The sequence below is a fragment of the Lates calcarifer genome, linkage group LG18 (assembly GCF_001640805.2).
Source record: "Lates calcarifer isolate ASB-BC8 linkage group LG18, TLL_Latcal_v3, whole genome shotgun sequence".
In the NCBI taxonomy this organism is placed as follows: Eukaryota; Metazoa; Chordata; class Actinopteri; family Centropomidae; genus Lates; species Lates calcarifer.
In genome coordinates, this window is record NC_066850.1 from 18,769,045 (window position 1) to 18,794,497 (window position 25,453).

The 25,453-nt window shown below is 40.1% G+C and overlaps 1 protein-coding gene across 1 annotated transcript in view; it reads right to left on the minus strand.

The window, feature by feature from the left end:
• The window catches only part of arhgef39 (Rho guanine nucleotide exchange factor (GEF) 39), a 64,875-nt gene that overhangs the window by 33,287 nt on the left and 6,135 nt on the right, over positions 1 to 25,453 (minus strand). Inside the window, exons 4-6 of the mRNA XM_051077667.1 lie at positions 16,366 to 16,486; positions 12,283 to 12,401; positions 669 to 739 (exon numbers count right to left, since the gene is read on the minus strand). Of these exons, the coding sequence (XP_050933624.1) occupies positions 669 to 739; positions 12,283 to 12,401; positions 16,366 to 16,486 (311 nt within the window). The remainder of the gene's footprint in view (positions 1 to 668; positions 740 to 12,282; positions 12,402 to 16,365; positions 16,487 to 25,453) is intronic.

Genomic DNA, 25,453 nt, shown 5'->3' on the forward strand with positions numbered 1-25,453 from the left:
ATTTTATTTATTAATATAGCTCTCGCTTAATATCCTCTGATCCGCTCCCAGTTAATTATGTCAAAATCCACATCAAACTAGAACTTACACGCATACTGAGCTTTGCCTTGCTTTCATTTCGCTACTAGCCAAGCACTGCTGTGACAATAACAACAAATGAGGAATGAGAGGGAAAGAGAGCACTTTCCTTTGTTCCTCAAATGAAGATAATGAGGCCTGTCTTTCACTATGAGTCTGACTGGTGCGATGAAAGTCTTCACAGGTTGGTTTTCTTTTTTTTCTTTTTTGTTTGTTTGTTTTCCTGCTGGTGGATGGCTAGCCTTATTCTATAATTGTACAGCTTTGTTTAACTCTACTGTGCTCCACGATGCTTGTTACAAGTAGGAAGAGTTCCAGTGTGAATGAGCCAGGAGTCTTTGTGACTGGTGATGCAAAGCACATCATCATACACACACACACACACATCACTTGCTCTTAGGTTGCTGCTGCTGACAAAGCCCAGTGATTCTGAGTGAGTGGAATCACTGAGTGAACCTCAAGTTCACACATGTACAGCTCCACACACATCACTCCATAATAAAAGCACTCGGGGTTAATCTGCAGGTATTTTCCTTGAAATGCAGCTAAATGCTTATTGCGGGAGCAGTATGATCAGAAAAAACACTTACTGGAGAGCTGCTGAAACTCTGGATTGTCTGGACTTATGTTTGCAGTCAGGTCTTGTAAGAAATGTTTATACCTGTAAGAAAACAGAAAAATAATCAGGTTCAGTGCATGCTCACTGACTAAAAATATCACTGGAAAAAGGACAAAGGGTAAAGTGAAACAAGCGCGTTAAAGTAAATGAGACTTTTTATTTCCACTCGGTGTTACTCATGTAGTCCAACCACCATCAGAACCATATCCACTGTTGAACTGTGCACTCTCTGTCCTGTCACTGCAGACTGAACGCAGGAAAACAGCAGCAGCGTCTTACAAACTGAACCTTAGAGGAATCTAACAGGCCAGAAAATGTACACAGCATCTGATTTAAGCGCCTGACTCATGCAGATGGAGAGAGCAGGTTTTGCTTTGAAGTAGTGTTGATGGTGACAGCCTCTGACAGATACAGCTGTAACATCATGAGATGAAGATCTGCACTGGTTTTACTTGAGTCCTCCTCAGACACATTGCCTGGCAGAAAACAAATCAAACACTGACTAATACTCCATCCAGAGGTTATAAATAATGAGTGAATCAAGACCTGAGACAAATTAATAAGAAAACAGACCTCATCACAGTCTTACAAAAGTCTTATTTATAACATCTGATGAAATGAATAAAAACCCTGACTGAAAAAGCTAACGTTATCACACAACCTTAGTTAACTGGCCGAACCGTCAGTAGCACAGATACTTCCTTTGTGATTAGGGCTGAACAATTTATCGAAATTGAACTGCAATCGTGATTTGAGCTAATGAGATTTGCAAACCGCCAACACTGCGATTATTTTTAGTGGATGCATCGGTACACTTTTTTTAGCTGCCTAACAGTTCACACACAGAGCACTGCAGGAGCAACAGAACGATAGGCTGTAAACTTTACAACCAAATCTTGTCTTAAAATAACCAAACAACAAAACTAACTGTGGCGCTAGATTCTTGATGAAAATGGATGGCAGAGCAACAGAGCGATGCAGGCAGTGTGAGTCACTCCCATTCTCTCCTCTCCGGTGTCACGTTCTACCTGCCGATTTGTATGCTAGTCGTGGGAGCGGAAACTACTGATGCGACTTAAAAGCAGCTAACAGTGTCAACAGGCCGGCAAGAGAGATAACTGAGCTGCGAAACAAGATGCCAACTTTGTCTGCAGTGTTTCCGCTATACATATTTTGAAGCAGCGGCCCGCCACAGGAAAATTACTGCCACTCATTTTATAAAGTTGCAAAATATCCGCTGAAAGATGAGAAAATGGTGGAATGAACCAGCTAATATTAAGTTAGATATGTACTTGTATTTTGTATTTTTAATCGAGTTTTAATCGACTGTGTCTGTGTCTGTCAGTCTCCTGTCATTCCCCCTCTGTGTATCAGCATTTCAAAAATCACCACAAGCAGCAGAATGGCCGATGTAAAGCTACTGCAAATAAGGCGAGCGAACACAATGCTACTGTTTGTTTTGTGAGAATTGGCTCATTACGTGTATGTTCTATACATTTATTGTTAGAATATGTATATATATATATATATATGTTTATTTTCATTCTTATCCTTGGATTGGTACACAGAGCTTTTACGTTTTACATGTATAAAGTGAATCATGGACTGAAGCTTGACTTGACAAAATTATTTTGCAAATCAAACTGCAGAAAAATCACAATTAGATTTAACTGTTCGGCCCTATTTATGATATTTAGGGACAGTGTCAAAGAGGAAAGGTAAAAGCCAAAAAAAACATAGACAGACAGCTTAACACTAGAGGTGATGGCAACGAGGAAGAAACTGTTCACATTCACACTCCACCAGCAATAACACCCAGCCAAGCCTCAGGTCAACAAGGTGAGGCTGTCAAGCACCTTGTCCTCTGTACAGCTGAGCCAGAACTATCACCGGGTGGAATCACAAATGGATGGTCATCTGCAATATAGTGGGTGGCTATATAAGACAGCAAACGTGTTTTTGCCTGTTCTAATACATATCCCTGTGTTGTGCTTTTGGCCTGCAACTGTAATTTATAGAAAGGTTTTTATAGTTTTACAGTATGTCACAACTTCTCATAGTCCATTTATTAGTATTTTAAGTGTCCTGTACAACTTACTGGCAACATGCCCCACATGATCAAACTGACTCCTTGCACCACAGCACCAGCAGTGGCATGGTAGCATGCAGCACCAAAAGTAAGTAACATCACAATTTTTGACATTGATGATATGAACTGAAAAATGACCTTGCTCAGTTTTCACATTAGGCCTGTCAGTGGCTGATGCATTTGAACTGGTGATGAATACTGAGCATGAAGCCATTAGAGGTGGTTTTAAATCCCTTTATTGTATTCTGGAACATGAAATAGTCCAAATGAATGACATTTTCAGTACTGTACTTAAGTGATTATTCTTCAATAGATCAAGACAAATGTCAGAAACAGGCTGAAAGGCCAGACTGCCTGTACCACTGTGGCTGAGATGGACTACCAGAGAGCCCTGGAAGTTTTCTTTGAATGACCCAGGAGAATAGAGTGTAGTGGCCCAACATGCAGTCTGTGCTGCAAGAATTATGGGTAGCTGACATACTCTTACCAAAGGGACTTGAATTAGAGGGAAGTTAGAGGGAAACACCTCGATATCATTTATTTGAATTTAATTTGTTGTTGAAATGTACCCAGCATTCCAAGGCTTTAAGAATCAGGAGCCAGTCAGGACTTTTTTGTAGCGTGAAAAACTTTGATATCATGTAATTTCATTCCATTTAATTTCATATAGTTTATTTTGTTGGTGAAAAGACAGCATTGTCAGATTATTTGTAGGACTAGATTCTAAGTAGATTTTCTGACGTGTGTTGAATAAATTACTTATTTATAAAAACATATTATACTCGCCCTATGGAGAGCCCTATGGAGTCTGTGTTATAGCTTTTTTAAATTCGCAATTCTGTGTTTCTATGCCTGATTCTGATTCTGCAGGGCCCAACCATCACACTGCCATCAGTCCGTTGCTGGCCCACACCGGGCCTGTCAGCATTGAACGGGCCCTCACACCCCACACCCACAGTCGCACAACGCAGTTCTGCAACTACGTGATCGCCAGACACAGAATGAGTGAGTCAAAAGTCACAAAGGTAGCCGCCTGCACAGACAGACCCTAAGAGGGGCCCAATGCCCTCAGACTTGACAAGTACCCTTCTCGATTTCTGACCAAATGTGAAATAGATCTGTGTCAGGCTGTTGGGAGGAGTACATTGATGTGTCATTTCCTGTTTCCTGTAGGTGGCGCTATGACTGCAGCTGAATATTGTCATGTCTATGTGTTCAGGCCATGACGCTGCGACATGACAGTGCATATGGGAGTTACAACAACTTCCTGTTTCATGGCAAAGCATCCAAACTTGCCACGGCGCCACAATAAGGGCATCTCATGAAGGCTCACAGTCTTCACAGTAACGCACCATGATGATCTCAACCGTTGTCTGACCACATTTGAGATGATTCAACCAGGTCAACCTACTTGAATGAAACACATCAATGCCCTTGTTATCAAGTTCATACAGATAATTTTTCAATAAAATAAAGAGTTTTATGATAAAACAATATTTTCTGCTGCCTCACTAAGCTCCACTATCAGCCAACATGTCTCATGTTTTACCTGTAAAACGCTTAAATGTTTTATTGATCATCTGTGATGTGAAAACATCAGGTTGCCACACAGATAGAAGTAAACGTGTGTCCTGGTTATACCTGGTCTTCTCTATTGATGCATCAAGTCATTGACTTTAAAGGGCCAGCCCTACACTTTGCTGTGTATGAGTAAAAACTAAATATAAATTCAGTCTAACTATGAGAATATGAGGAGTGTAACTAACGTGAGTGTAAGTAACATGTTGTCCCAATTTCAGTATCCATCTAAAGTAACAGTTGTTAAACATGAGCTTCCTCAGAAATCTTTATCCTTTTTACTAGAATGATGTGACCTTGAAGTACATTGACAATTGACATTGATTTCCACTGCCTGTCTCTTCCTTTGCAGCCCTCTATTTGTGCAGTCTGGGCTTGTTTGAGAGACATAGTGGTGCCAAGGAGGGAGGCCATTAGTGGTGCTAGCAGACTGTACATTGCTGCCAACGGTCCATTTGGTGGCATGAGCGGGATGAGACATGTTGGAGAGGGACAACTGTGAAGTGTGATAGCGTTCATATGTACTGTGATATAATCCTGTAACTAATATATAATATCCTGTGACTGTACTATCAGTCAGCTAAGCAGGGAGCGGTCAGAATGTTTATGACCTTGCTAAATTTTGAGCATCTGGAAGCGTTAAGTGTATTATCAATTAATCTGCTGATTATTGTCTTGAATAACCAACTGCTTTATCTATAAAATGTTAGAAAATAGTGAAAGGTGATAGGTGGCCATAATTTTCAGAGCCCAAGGTGATTAATTCAAATTGCTTGCTTTATTTGACCAACAGTCCAAATGCCGAAAATATTCAGTTTGCAATCACATATGAGAAGTGTGCACGAGAGATGATGTGTAATTGCTTCCCAAGAAATATGATCCCAATCGGTCTGATGGTGGCGCCAAGTTAAAAAAAGTAAAAACTTTGAAAAGGCTGGCCTCTACCCACACTGTGAGTCGCTAAGACTTGAAATTTGGCACAGATATACATCACACACCTTAATAACAATAAACAGCACAATGATGGATTTCCAGCTCAGGCAACTCATTATACATGGACAAAGAGTGGTCAAAAAACATACATACTAATATGCATCCAAACTAATATGCCTAGTACTTCTGTTGTGAAAATAACAATGAATCAAACATACCATGCAACCTGGATTAATTGTGGCTCTGTTGAGTGCCTGCACATTGGTGCTTGTGGCTATATCTACTACTGATGTGTTTGTTGTTGTTTTAATAATTTATCTTCAGTAATGAGAAATATATGATTCACTACTTCTGCCCAGTTATAGAACAGCCCACTTGCAGAGTAAACAACAACTCACACTTAACTCATGTAACAGTCTACATGAATCTCATGTTTCAACCATAAGACTGGTTTTAATGCCTTTGTTCATCATGATGTCTGATCTGATGATATTAGATTTACACAACGTCATAGAAATAAAATGTGTGTGTCTTGGTCAGACCATCTGCTGCAGACAGGCTCAGTGGCAGTAGAGGAGGTTGTACCAATGTCTGGTTCAAATAAAGATTTTTATCACCCCTCTCAATTTTCACCATAGATAATTTCATTTACTTGGCTTGTAAAAGTTCACAGAAAAAAAGCTCTGAAGTGTGGTTTGGCCTAAAACTGACCAAAATGTGGTCAAGGGTGTGCAAAGTAGTGGGTCTGTGGGTAGAGGAAGAAGAGGAGGAGAAGGAGAAGGAGAAGAAGAAGAAGGAGAAGGAGGAGGAGGAAGAGGAGGAAAGCACTGTTCTTGTAGTCGACTACTCACTGGAAATGAAACAGAAGCCAAACAAGCTCCAATTATGCCTCTCTCAATTAAGAGACACTTAAAAAGAGAAATAATTTCACTTCTTTCTCTTCTTGTCTCATCTTGTAATAACAAATACATTACAGGTATCATTAGCAATGGATCCCCTTTTTCTTATTAAGGAGTGGAGATGAAAATCTAATTAAAGCAGCTGTGTAACAAAAAAGAAACACTCTGATGAGCATTATTACAGCACATTTCAAATAATGTAAACGGAATTCTCTCGTTTAGCTGTCCTGTCCCGCTCATTAGCAGTAAAGCAAAGAAAAGATAATGAGACAATAACGTAATATGAACCATATTTATAACAGTTCAGATATTCTAATCAAGAATGCAGCTTTAGAAAGCTCGCGCTGGTGAAAGGGATGTGCCTGCTGCCACTGCAGCAGGAGGTGCTAATTCCTTTGTAATATGCAGATGATATACAGGCTTTTTTCTCTCTCCCTCCTGGCAGACATGTCGGGTCATTTGGGCATTTGCACACACGTCAGTAAAAAAAAAAAAAGAGATGGAGGAAATATCTGTCTAATTATTTTGCTTCACATACATGCATTAAGGATTCAAATTTGTAATTAAGAGACAAGAGGCACTGGCAGGCTTCTGCATGGGTTAGTGAACATGGCATGGACTTGTGGGTAATTACTCAACTTTAATAGCTTAAAAGCAAAGGAATGCACATGCATGGTAAACTCAGAAGAAAAGAGATGCTCCACTGTCCAAACTTAGGAAATTAATATGAATTGATTGCAAAGAGTGTCTAATCGCTCTGTTAAATTTCCTATGTACAGTGTGTACTGTTTGCTTCTCCTCTTGGTCATGTTCTTGTTAAATGGCACAAGCTGTTTTCATTGTTTTACTTTTTCATGTTGTTCACCCAAATACAACAGACAAAGGACTTTTGCTGTCAGGAAGTCAACGTCACACATAACCCCGGTTGTCCTTAAAGGACAATCAAAAACCAAACCATATGTTGGCCTTTAAATTAATGTGAGAATTGCAATTTGACAGGTTTAAGTCAATATATTGTAGGGAAGTCATTTCAGCTGCCGTGTGAACCTTATTGATTGGAACCATCAGTCATGGAGGCCCCAGTTCAGACCTGATGTTCTCAGTTGAAGCTTCTCACTTCTGACTCTTTCTTGCACTAATGTACAGTATATTACATTATAGTTATATCACTGTGAGTCGTAACATTCAGAACATACTCTCCTGGTCATGGAGTTGTAGAACATCCCCATTTTTTTCAGTTTCTATTGAAATTTTAGCAGCTCAAATCCAGTGAATAGCCTCAAATGGTACAAAGGTCAGCGGTAAACTGCCAACTTGGCAATGAACTACAGGGTCAACTGACAGACAATATAACACAAAATACTGAGTGAAATACAACTCACTACCTTCAGACCACAGAGAGCAGCCACTTAAGAAAGCCACTTAAGAAATTCCATTTTTCTGAATTCTTTCAAAAGAAATCAATCAAAACTCTGTCCTTGTGTTGGAGAACCGTACTGTGTTCCGCTGGTGGAGACGATGGAGCTACCTGAATACAAAAAGCAGTCAAAATGTAATTCCACCAGGACAAATTAAAGACAAAATCAAGCGTGGTCAGTATAGCACACAGCTACACTTTACCTACTGGGTAGCAAGTATGACAATGACCCCAAGACCTCTGGAGATATACAGGCTTTACATGCAGCATGCTAGCTCTCCACAGTGAGCCGACCACTGACTCATTCCCTTGTTATACTAAATGACGCTCGGCTTAGAGCAGATATATCTCAAGGCCTCCAATTGCTGCCATCTCTGTGAGAGCTGCATCTCTATTATTGACACAAACATGGCCAATACAGACGGGGAAGGTTGCTATTTACTGCCACAATCAACTCGAGACCCCATCACTGTCATAATGGTGGGCTCAGTGGGGAGGACACCAATCCAGCAGCTCTAGTGAATGCCACTTAATAAAGGCAATGATTTTATTCCTCCCCCGGCAGCAACATAAGTATCCACACTCCAGGCCCTGCTCGCCATCCATCATCCTTGAATGGTGATAAGTGACAACAATTTCCTGCTATTCCCAGTCACAGAGCCAGTGCAAGGTAAAGCGCCAGCCATGGATGATTATCTAGCCATGCCACTTAAAATCATCATACAATTAGACACATCCCTCGAGTCTCCTGATGAACAGATTAATCAATGAGGATGATGGGAAAAGAAGAAAAAAAAGGCAGAGCGAGACAGGGCTGAGCTAGGGAGAATGAGGCCACCTGATTATATGTCAAACACAACAGTAGTCAGAACACTCAAATGTGCGCCAGAGGGTACACACATTTCCCCTATAGGTTATATGAACAGTAAACAGACCTCCTTCCTTTGTAAAGAAAATATTTCCACAAATTTTCAATTACCAGGCCTGTTCCAGAAAACAGGTTTAACAAACTCTGAATCTAACCCTGAATTCTGACTTGATGAACCCTGAGATGGGAAACTCAAAGTTTTCTGTTCCACAACCCCTGATCAGAGTTAGTTCAGTCAACTCAGGATGTTCATATGAAATATCAATGTGTGATGATGTACATTTATCTTTAAAAACACAGCGGCAGCAGTGAAAGAGCCTGAGTTGGACTGGATCCTGAGTTGTTGCCAGCACTTTGCTGGGCTATTTTACCATTAGAATTCTTGCTCAAGAATTATTATACCCCCCCCCCCACACACACACACACATCGCACCATACCACACACACACCATACTCTTCAGTCAAGAGGCCAGAGCTTTGAGTCTTTGTTTGGCAGTTTTCAGAGCCTCATGGACATTTTGTTGTACTCATTTTTCATCCAGGACCTGTACCTGACCCTGTTTGATAATTTCCTGGTACCAAACAAACGTATTTGCGCTAATATGGGAGGAGAGGCGTGGTTTAGGCTGATTAGGCGGTACAGTGCAATTTTGGTGCTCATTGTAGCACAAAATTACATTGCCTTACAACCTGCCCTGACAACCTCTTGCTGACGCAGGATAATTTTTAATGGCTTTACTTGACAGGGGCATACACAGACCCTGACCATGTGAAAACATACATCATATGTCAACTGTGGCCTCTTTCATTTGCTACACTTTTCCATCTACTGCAGATTCAGAAAAAATATCAACAATATCACCCACAAGTATCATCCTGTGGCCCAGAGTTCTGTAGTAATGTTATTACTGCTATTGTAAGCTATGAGTGAACTCCCCACAACAACTTATAGATGTGTAGTTGTGTAGTTTGTTGTAGAGCGTAGTTCATTAAATAACTGTATCCGTCACACAACAGCAGACATTTTGTGTATCATCTACAGTCTCTGATTTGAGCTAAGGGTAATTTTAGACATCAGTGTCACAGCAACATGAGTTTCTAAATTATCGCCAGACCCAGAAAAAGGGTTGTTCAGGATCTAACAGTACTGAAACTGAAAAGCTTTTACTGACAAATTGAACGTTTACAGTAAAATCATCATCAAAATGCTGCTGCTTTAATGTATATGCTTATTCATATAATCCCTACCACCACAAAATAATCAATTTTATTTCTGGACCTATTGTCTATTACCCTATTGTTTGCACAACTATAACCAGCCCTGTCGATATTCCAGCAGATGCTTGACAATTCTACCATTGAGCGCATGGTTTCTCTCTCTAAGGCCTCAGCCTCTCTTTCTTTCTAATACTGTTTAGATGAGAGGAGCTCACCCTGACTCCAGGTGTTTGCATCTGGACATTTTGCTTGTGTTTGTGTCTGTCCTCTATTTCAGGAAAATAAAGCCCCTCATGATATAACATGCATGGAGGTTTACCTTACATAAATATGATTCCCATGAGATCCATGTAATGAGCTATACAGATTTTGAATAGTAAAAAAGAAAGCACTGGTTTAAGGCTTATACTGTGTATTGAAGACAACCCATGTTGAGGTATCATACCGAAGGAGAAAAGGCTGGATTAATGTACCCCTATCATTTTCCATGGCATGGAAAGCTCCATTGAAGACTTCCACATTATCCCTGAAGCGCAACAGTGAGAAAACAAAGGGAAACCAATCCTTTGCTGTAAAGGAGAATGTGAACATAAATGAGATATACAGTAAAGTGTCTTAGATGTAAAAGCATAGAGTCAGCTTCTCTCTTGCATGATGGATGGATGTAACATTTCTAGTGCTCAACTGTACATCTGGAGAGATGAGAAGATGAGCAGGGCCCTAATTAAGATACAACGAAGCAGCTTGATAAACCAGTGTCATGATAGCTGCTGCATTTGAAAGCACGTTTCATCTCTCCTCCTTGTTCCACTAATTAACGAGCAAGATCAAGACCGCATGAAATTACAGCTAACAAAAACTGGTGTTTAACAAAAGGAATTTTGACAGTTTCTGGACAGCCTGAGTACTACATGGGCGCTACATCAAATAATAATAATTACATCTGTCACAGAGACTATACATTGGGCAATGTAGCAGATGACTGGTGGAAGGAAAACAACTAAACAGCAAAAACAGAGCTCAAGCGTAAAATCTGTGACCCAACTATGGCAGTGCTCTTGATGGTCGGGTAGCAGCACCTCAACACCTTCCCAAACACTCAACTTGGTGTTTGAGTGAAAAACAGAAATATTTTATACAACTTGAGTATCAGTTGCATACAGACAACTGCAGATGTACTGGGGGTTGCAAAAAAAATGCTCTCACCCTCGACGAGACGTCTTCAATTTGTGCCCTGTTCCTTCCCTGTGTTTTGGGGAATATCTCTAAGATTCTCTGAGTGGTATATACTGTACATACAATAAGTAGAGAAAATAACTAGTGAAAGGTGACAGAGGGAACATCAAAATGTCTAAATCCTGGCTGCTCAAATTCTAAAAAAACACTGATGACAGTGAAACATGAATCAACTGTGCAGGTGTTGAGTTCCACTGATAGCAGCAAACAAGAAAAGGCAAAGTAGAAACACTTCAGTAGTAAATGAGTGCTGATGAGTATTAATGAGTAGTAAATAGTATTTCTATGAAAAAACAAACTTGAAGCATATGCTGAGTATGAAACAACTCTGTATAATTATGCTGTGGAAATGTACATTATCCTGAATTTACCATAGAAGTCATTACAGTATAAGTAATTCTACTGTCTTGCAAGATGCTTGGACAGTAATGTCCAATGTGAGGAGAGAGGCCCACCCAAGCTCATAGTCCAATTTTTGACCATTTGTAGTGTTTTGATCTTTTCCAGTGTAAGTGATTTATTTGAAAGGAGCTGTAAATGGAACATTAGAATGAATGAAGGTTTATTACTGTGTGGTACATTAGGGGTATGTAGCAGCAGCATTTGTGAAAACCAGGTATGAATGTTAACATGGTAAAAATTTGTCATATCACTATGTTTGTGGTTTTGTGAGTATTGGAGTATTTTTGTTATGATGACATACACATAGCCGAAAGTGATTATACTGTTGCTACAGGTCTCTGTGGAGTCTGTTACAGAGCAGCTTCATTCATGTGGAAGTGGTGTGATAATATTAACCTTAGAGACAAAGAGCAGAGACAACATCACACATCATGTCATCTAGTAACTGCACTGACAAAAAACAAACAAGTTGCATCAGCATCTGATTCAGCTCAGCAGGACACACACTTCACCCAGTATGGTCTCAGCTGTGCTGAAAGTAGCTTAAAGCTCAGTACTCATCAGCTACACTCAGCTATCTACTGTCAGTACAGCAAGTCCATTTGCATCAGTTACTCTGATCAGACAATTATTTTAAAGATTACTGGCGCATCTGCTTCTGTGCACTCCTCCAACACAGCCTGTGGATCCAGCAGAGATCACAGACTGAAAACAGGGGCTGGATGTATACATCTGACCACACCAGCCACAATTATATCATTACAATTACATCATAACCATATTCATACTGAATTTCTGAGGAAATATAGTTTGAATATTGTGATATTATTTTTAGGTCATATCACAATCCCCATCTTGAATATAACTATACAAGGCACAAAACTATTTTTATGTCCTAAACTTTTACTCTCCTTCATTTACACAGCAGGTAGAAGACAAGCTTACTGATCAATCCGCTGAATGGGAAGTTGGAGCAGGTCCTCCAGCTTATGGTTGTTGAACTCTGGTCGTGTTTCCTGTAGTTTCTTAAAACGTCTGAAGGCCTTGTTTTTCTTCAGCTGGATCTAAAGGAAACACACAAGATATTGTGAAATTATTATCAGAGCCTTAGAGGCCCAAAGACAGCATTGTGCTTTGCACCTCTGAACACACATATATACATTAACACATACATTAATATATATAATGCATTCAGACAGTATTCAGACCTTTTCACTTTTTTCACATTTTGTTATGTTGAAATCTTATTCTAAATAACATTTTATTATAAATTATAAACTTATCATATATATATATATGCCTCAGCATGCAGATCGTAGAGGCAATGATGGACATGTCACAGCCAGTGACTATCCCTGGATTTCATGTCACACACTAGATGTGCACTTCGGCTAACAAACCCAGAAATCATCTCGTTGTCACTCATTACACCTGATTGCGAGCTGAGGTATAGGGAGGTGAAGGCAGGCAAGCAGTCTGTAGATGTCATTAAATATGCATTTGCACATCATGTCAGCATAAGTATGTGTCAACAATTGGATGACAAAAAATCTTATCTTGTCATTCACGTCAATCATCAAAATAACTGCTACACTGCTGCTGTATTTAAATAGACCTGAGGAACGGAATTTCACAGCTTTGAAAACAACCAGTGTATGCCACTTGACTTTAGATGCCAACTGTGGTGTGTGTATATGTGTGCTGCTCACATACAGCTGTTTAGCTGGTCATTATGCCTGTGGCAGACAGAGTTGGACATGGTAAACAGGCAGGTGGTGTGTCAGTAGATGATGGGGACAATGTGAGAGGAATCCCTTATTAGGCTGAAGAGGAGTAGTGGTAGAGTGCAGTGAAGTTGTAATTCAGAAACCTTAAAGAGTTGACAATTTTGATTTAGTGTTGGAGGATTCCAACCCGGAGTACAACATCACACCTTACAGCGCTGTATATTGACGTTACTTTGGCAGCAGTAAATGGCAGGAAGAGGTAACCACAATAACTCTGATCAGTGTTTAGAACCACACACACTCCCATATTTGCTGATATTTTAGAGGACTGACAGCTGGTCACCTGAGCTAACCAGTACACTTGTCACTACAACACATTTCCCTGTTCAGTCAGTTATAAGGACTGTCAATCTGGAAGCAGATCAATGCAAACTTGGGAGAGCTTGGTTCCATAATCAATGCAATGAGTCAGTAGTCTGCAGACATTCTTACGCTTAGTTAAGACATAAGGGATGTGACTGTATATATATTAATTTCACAATACTGTAATAACAAAAGTGTCTGGATACCTATTATTTGTTACCTAGATGGAAATAATAGTCTCTTATGTAGTTTGTTACACTGAATAGATGGTAAACTCCAGACCACCAGGTGTCTCCGCTCGCTGTCGGACACCTGTGTTGGAGGCGAGGGAGAACAGACCAGGGGAGAGAGAAACAAAGCCTTTGGAACTATGGATGCTCCAGCGTCTTTTAGATCTGACGTGTGGAAGTATTTCAGTTTCCCCGTGTCACGAAATGAGAGAGGGGAAAAGGAGACAGATAAACAGAAAACTATATGCAGACACTGCCAAACTGAGGTTACCTACACGTCAGGAATATGACTGACCATTTTTGGACTTTATTATTCAGCTGATGGCTTTCTTTTTTTAACTTTATCATCCAACTGACTGTTGTTGCATTTTAAAATTAATGCCTTGTTCATTGTTCATTAGAGTGGAGAATCAAATGCTTATGAGAATAATTATTACGCACTGCTGCCTACCATTGTCAGCAGACAGTATGTGCAGCAAACTGTTAGCCAGTCCAGCATTGTGATTGTGCTACCATAGCTACAAAACTCTAGCAGATCTCCTGATTGATGTACACATCAGAAAAGATAACATGACATTCCTACACTGTGAGCATTTTACTGTGACACCTCGTTAGCAAAAGAACACGTATGCCAGCTTTTGGCCAGTATCATTATCAGCGTTGTTGACCGGCAGGAGAAAGCATCACAGGCCAAAATGTCCAGTGGAGAATATGCCAAATTAATAGTCTGCTTTGTGACATATAAAATATGATGACAACATAAAGGATAACTCATTTTGGACTTATTTTGATGTGGACAAGAGCACCGTTTGTTTTTCGTTGCAGCAGCTATTGACGGTGTCCGGGTTCACTGTTGATTAATACTGCATCGACTCCTTTTGTCCCTATCAGTTATTTACACCCAAAAACATTAACAAAGTGAAAAATAACGGAAGTTATCCCTTTTTACACATAATATATCCTGCAAAAGTTTGGTTTTTATCTTTGCTGTTTCACTCAGTGTTTAATCATATGACTCGGCTCAACTTGCATATTAACATTTAGCACTCCAACATGTCTAAGCAGACATCCCTGGGGGAGTTCAGTCGTGCTGATTTATTTAAAATATTCCCCATAAACAATCTCTGCACTCAAATCAACCATTCAAGCAGGAGTTAAATGTGAACTTGATGGTACTTGTTTTATTTTTTCAGACTGTTACAGCTGAAGGTGATGAAAGCCCTTTGCATCAACATCTGTCACAAAAAATCAGGTTATTTCATTTAGGCAACAAATTTTGGAAAGTTTAAAATTGCTGCAATGTCTAGTCAAAGCAAATATTTAAAACCCTTTAAGGAATGCTTCAATTTTTTCCACTGACCAAGGGTTTATTTATCTAACAACTTGAATATGTGATAACAAAATAAATGTGGCATTTTGCCATTTTTGCAATTTTGATAGTTACTATTCAGATGGAACCTAGTAGAAATTTATTTGGTTTATGGTTCATTAAGGAGATTCATCAGTCAATCGTACCCCATTTGTGCTTCTTTTAAAAAAAAGGTTTGGGTAAAGTGAAACAGCTAGGTACTTATCTACCCAGCTGTTAAATGTACAGTCAGTGAGGCCATTTTTACTGCTTTTTTGTCAGATTATAATCATTGCCTCAGAGCTGTAAGTAATGTTAGCAACAATAAACCATGTTCACATAATGTTAGCAATCACCGTTTTAATGAAAATCAACATTTTAAGTTCCCTGTAGATATACCTGAGATCTTCAGGCAGGAACCTGCTATGACTATGCTCCATAGCTGTGGAACAACCACCTATTGAACCTCTGGCTTACTACTTCAGCACCTTTTAAATCACTTTTGAAGAATGACCTTTTTTTTTAAAAAAAAAAAAGCTCTCTCATAACATTTCTTTTATGGTTATTATTAATCTACTTTTCTACCTCTTATGCTTGGTTTTAGTCTTTCATTGTTTTTAACCATAGTATTATGATCATTTTCAGTATGATCTATTACTGAATCTTACAAAAACATACAACACAAAAAGGCGAGTAAAAGAGTGAATACACTCATCAAAAAAAGACAACGATCAGTGCTGATGCTGCTGTGTTACATGTCACACCTCTGACTCCATGATGCCAGCATGCTGCATAAAATCACAGAAGAAGGCAGTGTATTCAAGGGAATTAACACCAATACAGTCCAATATCTGTGTGAAAGGGACAAGAGTTTGGGTTTGTCGCCATAGCTAATCGCCTTTCTGTAATTCCTGCGATCAGTATCACATGACCAATGTAGTGTAACTTGATGGATGTTGTTTATCCTTTTTTTAATTATTATTATTTATTCTGAATTTGTGAACAAATGGAAATGAAAAGAGTTACTGAGAGAGCAAGAAATTCACAAACATAATTTGAATGCAAAAAAATTCAGAGCTAGACATTTAGAATCTGGTGAGACAGATCTGCTTCCACACATTAGGGGCATCACTCCGTGTGGGGGCACTGATTCTGTCGGCAACAAAAAATCCAATAACCACATATATTTCCATGTATATTCAGTCCAGAGAAAGTGAGAATACATTGGTCAATTTCCCCATAAGGCTTATTAAAATGTATTCAAATCTAACGTAATAAACAGCCTCTGAAATACTCTTAAGTGCAACAGGAATGTCTGACACAGAGTTGTGATAGCCATCTGGAAATAGTGTGTTCCTACCCCAAGCACTTTGTTGGCATTATAGACGTTGTCCACATACGTATTGTAGTGTTGCAGATGTGGACAGAACTGGTCGAAACCTCGGCCAAAGTAGCCATTCTCCAAATGAACCAAAAGAGATCTGCAAAAAAACAGGTTTGATATAATTAGACACAAAAATGCCATAAACAGAGTAAACAACTGCTTAAAAATCATTACTTGGAGGAGCACAAATTGCAGGAGACAAAGCATTTAGGCCAGCTATACTGGCAGGTGGCAACTCAGCTGTAGTTAATTCATATTAATTATGTGAGTTGGCCAAACAACAAAAAATAAACTCCTGGCTGGTGTGTGGTTAACATGTTTTCTGTATGCCACTATTTTGCCTCAGTCAAAGATGTTTTTTATCAAAGAAACACAACACTCCGAAAACTGATGCATTTAAAAAAAACTGTTGATACGTTTTCTCTGTTTTGCTGTACAAAAACAACACCAGTCATGGAGCTCAGTAAATTTACAGTCTGAAAAGCCAAAGAACAATATCTTGGGCAGTTAAAGTGCACTATTGTAAGATGTATTATGAGGGGTCATTAGTCAGATATCAACATTGTAGGATGTAACTTAGTTTAGTTCAATTCTGTCATTATTACCATAAAGGGAAAACTATTAATGTGCTTCCAATAAGGCATGACACCCCCAGTCATATTTGAATATCACTTAATTAGTGTACATTCCTGCCAGAGAATGAACTGCTGCTGCTCAGGGGAAAAGGAGGAACTCAAATATGGAAAGATCACATCACATCAAGATCACATCTTAAAAACATCATTTTCAGCGAAAGCACACATGTTTAGAAAAAGTGCGGAGGTTGAGCAAAGTTCAGAGGATTGCTCCCCTGTTAATGGAAGGTTTAGCAGGCGGGGCTCTGTAGTGTCATTTGAAGGCCTGTCCCTGCAGGTGACGTATTTACTGGGACCCAGATGGTGGGTCTGTCTTCAGGGCACCCAGGGCCACTTTGTAGTGAGAACACGCCTGCTAAACTCAGGAACAAAACAACTGGATCAAGGCAGAGGAAAAGCAATCGTTCAGCCTGTCAGGCACATTACAGTAACATGGACGCAATTGGTTGGGGGTGTTGACACTTGTGAAGGAGCTTGTTATCCAAACTTAGAGGAAGTACCACACACACAAACACACACACACACACACACACATATACACACACACACACAGTCGCACTCTCTAATGATGCTCCCAGAGACTTCTGTTCGTACATGCTGTAAAAAGGAGCACTTTGCCGCTGAAGTTGATTTAAATAGATTTTAATGAAGTTGCGTGCCAAGGTAGCCTCTGTTCATAATCAGGAGACGCAGGAGCAGCCGGGAGAGTTCTAACGAGGGCAAAGGGCGGGAAAAACTGTGTTTCCGTTTTTTTCTCCTCTCACTGCCAGAGGCTATTATGATAAATATGAAATTATGGATTACATTTTTATACTTTTTTCACAGCAATTAAATTGTCTGGCCATCAGCAGCAGGATGGAGATAACATTAGCATTCTGTGTGTGTCACGTTAATCCACATTAATTCTGAGCAGTTGCGACATCTGGGGTGGATACAACCTTGACCAAACAATTCAGGGCGATACGCCTTCATCTGGGGAAAGCTCGAACAGAGGAATACTAATTGTTATGACACAGTGTGAGCATCCACTAAATATAAATGACTAATTAATGAAATAAATAAACATAACCACAAATTACTGATAGCAAAGTAGTAAAGCAGCATTTTGTTGCTCTCAGTGAACTGTATGATGTGTTTCATGCTGTATTGACACAGAGTTAGTCTTGTAGCTCTATATCTGATCCAGAGTTTACAATAGGCGGCATATGCCGGATTATGGCCAGTATCTTGCATTGTTGTGCAGCAGATGATAATATCACCATATCCAGTTAAAAATATGCTTAATAGCCTAAATAGTGTGTTGTGTGACAAATAATATTTTTTGACAATTCAAATCATAATTGGTATTATGATACCTGGACCTTGTTTTCCCATATAAATGATTGATAGGGACAAAAATCTTTGGAATCGGTGCGTTATTGATCTGGACTCCCTTGTCAAAAACAGTATTTACCAAGCATGACACAGGAGGTGCTGGAATTTCACTGCCCACATCTGTTAGTTAATGTGTGTTACTTTCATTGGCGGAAGAAGTATTCAAATTTACTAAGGAAAATGTGCCACACAATAACTAGCAAACTAACAGAACGAGGTAGTGATGTTTCAACAGCTCCTGTGTTGACCGTTTTTGTCAATGGAGTACGGTTGAGATAAAAACAGCGGTGTTTCTGGTGAATAAAAAGGCCTATCTCTGTAGGAATCATATCCATAATGTCGACAGATAATTATAATAAAAATCTGAGCCTGTCAGTGACAAAACAAACCACTTTGGCGAACTACTTTGATGTGGATGTGTGCACCGTACATTGCAGCAGCTGCTCGTGGTGTCTGGGTCCTTTACACCCAAAAATGGGATCCGAAAATAGTCAAAAATGACCGAGCTATCCCTTTTAACATATAAACTTTTATTATTCAAAAGTTTGGTTTTACCCCCGCTGTTTCATTCACTCAGTTATTGGTGACACGGCTCGGCTTGCATATTAGCATTTAGCACGACTCCAACATGTCTAAGTAGACGTCCCTCAGAGTTCAGTCATGCTGACTACTTTAAATAAATTACATTTGTTGGATCATAATATTTCTGCTTTGTTGTTTAAATATAGGCTGTTATATTGCTGTTTAAAACATATGTCCAGTAGTTTTTCTATCTGGCTGGAATTCCTTAATATTAACGGACAAATTGGCCGTCACAAAAAAAGTCTAGCATAAACTCTGGTCAGGTCTACCTCTTAGACCACACCTATTCTTATTACGGCCATCCACACCCCCCTTTCAAATCTACTGCTGATCGTATGCTCCTTATTGGATCCACTGACAGCTCTTTCACGTTGCTGATTCCTGTCTGTCACGCGAGCAGCTGGGAATAATTGGGCTGCTCCTTCTGCTGCCTGTTCTCTGCTTTCCATAAACAGGCAGAAGCAGAATAAATGGTATGATATATCAATATACAGTATTCAAGTATAATTTTCTTATGTAACTCACCAAAGCTTAATAAAGGCAGAAATCATCACCTCTATTCATACTGCACTCTGAAGTAAATAAATACAGGAAGATCAGGTGAATATACCTTCACTCTGCACACACTGAAACACTTGTTTTCTGATCAGAGAGCCATTAGGCTGTGCAGAGCTGTCAAGCACAGTTCTTACAGGGTGTTTCTGACATTGAAAAGTGGTTTCTTGCTGCTCAGTGAGGATCAACAACTAATCCTGGGTATCAATGGCCTGATGAAAATATTTCATTTACCTGCTCTCTGATGAACCTAGATGGGATTATTCGGACCCATACAACATTAAACATCCTGTTGGATTTAAATATCAGCTCCGTCATATCATGATCTGCTTTATAGCTTTTCATTCAAGAGTTTTGATAACATTTTGAAGAGTCCAAGAGCATGCAGCTGATACAAACTGGAAAATTGGCAGAACTAGATTTTCCAACAAATTCAACCAAACTACACAATATATGTGATATGTTACTTGAGTACCACTGAGGATGTTATTCTACTCAGCCAGTGGTACTCAGCCTTTTGTGGGCCTGAGCCCGCCATCCATTATAAAGGTCTGTTACTTAGTCCAAGCAACTGCAGAGGGCCGGACTAAGTCCCTGCTCAACTAGATATGTTGTTGGAGAAGCAAGAACAAGCAGTCTGTTCTTATCACAGACAGCCAGGTAATGCTGGGTATATTTGATCCACATGCTCAGTTAGCCTTAGCCTCGTCATCACACTGGATGTCTCCTGGATAGCTGGCTCACATCATGTCTGCCTGAAAGGGCTGAACCACTCAGAGAGGCACATCAAGATTCAGGAGGTACTCCCTGAAGCTGATCTCCATGCAAGCCTTAACCATGCTCAGATGACTGGTGTAAATAAAGAGGCAGTGACTGCGAATGACAAAAGTAATGCCATTTCCTTGGAGCTTTTAAGTCTGTGAGGTACATGGAGTTGCGCCTGCTGGATAACACCTTTTCCCCAAGAGCCACATCAGTCTCCTCCAAACAGCTCAGAGAAACAAGCAAGGCACTTTTCTTTACAGAGGCAGAGGGCATCGGCGTAAAGAAGCAGATTAAAAGTGTTTTTCTGACACAGCTATTGTAACAGTCTGCCCTTCAGGGTATGGGCTTTTATTTTGTTGCCTTGACTGTAACATTGAGAGACCAGTTCTATGCCAGTAACCACTGGCAGCCATTTTGAAAAATGGCTGTCATGGCCATCAGAACACCAATTTTCAATTGCCCAATATCACGTTTTGTTTAAAATATATTAGGTTATATGTACCAAATATGGCACTTTAATCACAAAATGAGGTTAGTCCCACTATAAGGAACAATTTGATCAAAGACTGTGAAAACAATTCTGAATCTGAAGTGACATTCAGTACTTGTTGTGGACACATTTGGGTCACTACCAAAAGAAAATGTTTTGGTAGAGTAGATACCCAGCCCTCAACTGAGACAGTGCACTTGCTGGCTTGCTCAAGCAGGAAGTCTTTTACAACATGTCCTTTGATTATTGTGAGTTTGTTTAATGCATTGAGACTTAAAGTATACAATACTTTACGTTTCATGTGTGACAGATTGATCTATGAGAACTAATTATCACGTCTGTTATTATCACTTACTCTTGGCACTGTCACAGGGATATTCAATGTATACTACATTTCAGAGTAAAAGAAAGTGAAAAGAATATGGAAACCACTCACTTAACACTGATAAATAAGTCTGGCACTAACACACTCTCTCCCTCAACCATTTTTTAAATGGAGTACTTGTCATTATGTTTCAAACACTGATTCAATGAGGGGCTCATAATGAAGATCTATGAGATCTGCACAACCATTTACTCAAGACTGTGTAATTCATACTTCAGTCTTCATTGTAGCACTCTCAACAAGAAAGCCTGTCAGTCTGCAGAGGATGGGGGCCTGTGGGAACCCACACCACTCATTATCTAGTCTGGAAATGGAATTTCCAATCAAAGGTATTCCAGCCACTCACACCACGGTTTGCAATGCTGTGCAGTCTGATACTGAACTGAGTTTCTTTTGTCCATTAGACTGTGTTCAGACTGTAGAAAGCAAATGGTTCCTCAAAACTAGAGGCTGACAGTCCACATTATCTGCAAATGATTGTGCCCTAACTATAATGAATAAATACAGCAGCCTCATAAAGTAGTAGTCAGATTCCTTTGGATAAAATTATGCTATTTGCCCATCAATCTGCACTCAATAGCCAATAATGATTTTAAATTGGTCATTTTGAAATATAAGATGTGTCTACAACTTTTCTGGAGTCCACCTGTGGCACACTGAATTAACTGGATGTAGTTTAGCAAGGTCTCACAGTTCATACTGCAGTCAGCACAAAAACTAAGACATGAAGTCTGAGGAACTCCCTGTAGATCTCCATGATATAACTATGGCTTGCTGCAGATCAGGGTAACGGTATAAATCCATGTCTAAAACAAGAGCCCATGGCCTCAGTACTTGTGAAATTGAAGAAGTTTGAAATCACCAGGACTCTTCCCAGAGTTGGCCATCCAGCCAAACTGAGTTACCAGACAAGAATGGCCATGGTCAGGGAGGAAACCAAGAACCCAGTGGTCACGCTAACAAAGATTCAGAAGTCCTCTGCAGAAATCGGAGAACTTGCCAGAAGGATGATCATCTCAGTAGTCTCCATCAGTGAATTCTTTATGGTAGAGTGGATAGACAGTCCAAACACTATGTTTAGCAAATACCACACACCTGGCTAACACTATCCCTACAGTGAAGCACAGTGGTGGCATCATCATGCTGTTTCTCAGCAGCAGGGACAGTGTCCTAAGAATAGGGAGATAGCTGCCCCTTAAGTATGACAATGTCCTAAAGAAGACAGCCTAAACAACACTGGAGTGAGTTCAGGACTGACTGTCCTTGAGTGGCCCAGACTTAAACCCCATAGAACATCTGTGGCAAGGATGGCAGTGATAGAGGATCTGCCAGGAAGAATGGGATATAGGACATGAGACTTCCAAATAAAATAGGAATTACAAGACCAAGGAGCACAAGAGGAAAGGAATAACAAAATAAAACCAAGAAACCAAAAGCAAACAAGAAACAAGTTAAAACTCTGAAAAAAAACAAGAAACACAAGTGAACACTTTTTTGAATGAGATTTCAGCTTTTGATTTTTAATTATTTGGTATGTTGGCAAAAACATGTTTCCACCTTGTTATTATGGGCCATTAAGTGCAGACTAATGGGCAAAATGGCAACTTTATCTATTTTCAATTATCATTGCAACACTATAAAGTGCAAAAAGTGAGAGGGATCTGAATCCTTTTGAAAGTCACAACAAACCAATCATCAAACAAGTAGCCACATGCTCTGACACAGATGGTTACCCTGTCTGTGTGCAGAGTGACATTCAACTTGACATTTTCAGCTTGCTATAGCTGAACTATCACAAGCTAACATTACCTCGCAACCCTAGCTAGCTGGCCAAACCATCACTAACACAGATACTTGTTTTGTGACGTTTCAAGAGCACTCTTCCTGATACCAATGTCACATATATCCACCGCAATTTTGAATGGTGCATCAAAACTGGGTCCAAGCAACACATGCCAGTATAGCTTTCACACTGGAAAAGGCAGAATTACAGGCTTTAGGGCCATCTGCCAGTAACCTTTCAATAAGTCCAATTTGGACACAACTTCAGCCCTACCTATGCGGTCTATGTAGTCTTCCAGTCTGAGAATGGGGAAAGCATCAGCTTTAGTCACCCGATTTACTTTCCTATAGTTAATACATGGTCTTGACATATCATCTGGCTTGGGAACCAGCACTACAGGGGAGCTCCATTCACTTTGCCAATGCTCCACTGCAATAATCTGCGTGCAAGCAAACTAAAGCAAAAAGGGAGCTAACCTATATGGATGTTGTTTTATTGGAGCAGAGTTGCCTACATCCACGTCATGGACAGCTAAAGTTGTATGTCCTGGGACATCCTGGTAGAGGGAAGAGAACTCAGAGATAAGATAGGAAATAGGATGATAAGATAGGAAGCATTGAAGCACCTTTCCTTAATATTTAGAGAATTCGACTAGCTCTTATCACAGCTGCCATTTAGTCTCTTTCTCACACGTGAGCAAGCCTGCACACACACACACACATACGCATGCACAGGTTGCACAGCATTGTCTGGAACTTTCCTGGCTGCACTTGGCGCAATCCAGCAAGACACCATATCTGAGGACGGCATTTGAAGATGGTTTACAAGTACAGTAAGTAAGGTTAGACAACTGAGTGTTTATTTTTTGGGGGGCCCGGTGCAGAGAGTATTAAGTTAGATAATGGAGCACTGTGTGTTGCTGCCCGATCTCACTACGCCAGTCAACTTCAAACATAAACTAAGGCTAAATGTCCACTCGCCGTGATGCTAATATTCCCTATGTTAATACAGGTCTTTTACAGTTTCTACCAGGAGATTATGTAGTCTGTACTGGACTGGAGAGCAACCGAGAGATTTATTAGGTTACCTTATTCAATAATCACTATAAATGAGAGTGCGTATATGGTTGCTTTATCCAGCATGTCACTGTTCACAAAATTAATATCTTGTTTGTCCTTACAAAATAAAGTTTGTGAAGTGTCTGCTTGGAGCAGACCTGCTGACAGTGGCAGTGACAGTGCTGTCTGCCTGAGGATCTCCATCAATGGGCCAAGCCCAGATGCATTAATTTTTCGGAGAGCACTAGAACTGTTTTTCACCAAACCAATGAATTGTATTTGAAAAATCAAATACAAAAATGCAGGATGCAAAGTCTGCCAATAGTGTACCAATGTTCTTTGTTCATTGTTTTGTTTGTTTGAAAGTTTGAAAGAATGATTGTTGTTGTTGCCCGAGGGTCTCAGACCCTCCCACCACAGTCTCTTAAAATCCTGTGGGAAACACTGTTTCTGGTTAGCATTCCCAACCACCTGACAGGAGTGACAATACCAACAAAAAGCTACTACATTTTGATGAAGCTTGGGCCAACAGAAGTGTCTCATGATCTTAGCCTCGGGTCTTCCTAATGCCTATGTGGCCAGCTAACTCGTGTCAGAAGCAACACCTTCTCACTATAGCCCTACGGCAGAACTATCTGGTCATGCACACTCCACTTGTCAGCTGCAGATCGAGTAGGAGGTCTCCACTTCTTCATGAGCAATCCGTCTTTGAGGTAAAATCCCTCCGCCATATTTTTAATCTCCTCCTCAGTAGAAGCTGTTTCTCTAAGGGGACTCCTGTGTCTGTGCTTCAATTAGTGTGCCTCTCACATTTTGCAAACGCAGCGTCTGCAAGGTCAACTGGTTTTGTTTGGGACAGGGTAACTACACAAACTGGGAAAGCTTCTCCCCTCATTTTTTCCAGAATTGTGCAGCCCTACTATATGCTCCTCCAAAACCTTTGATAGGCACAAATGTCCCTAGTGCAGATGTTTCAGGCAGATCAATAGCTACCATGACAGACTAACCTGAAGCTGTGTCTCAGAGAACTCTAATTGGTGTCTAAGCTTCTCCTTCCTTGACTGCCACTGTCCCCTCTGATAAGAAACCAGCAAACGTCACAAATATCAGTTTTATCAACAGTTTCCATAGGTTTGTGGACTGAACAGAACAACCAGCTTCTCCTCTCAAAGTGTCTTTTTTCTGGAGGGCTGGACAGTGAGACTTAATGTGATCAGGCTTCCTGACAGTAATGGCAGATTATGTCTTGTTGGAAAGAAGACGCTTGTGCTGTTGCCCACTATTCTGAGGATTCACAAGGGGATGGCAGCTACGACCAGTTTTATCACTGGCGTTTTTCAAACTCTCCTGCCCTCTTAGTCTGACCACTAGGTTTATCAACGCCATGAGTCCTTATGAATGAGGACATTGTTATCAGCTGCTTGAGCAGCCTCAAAC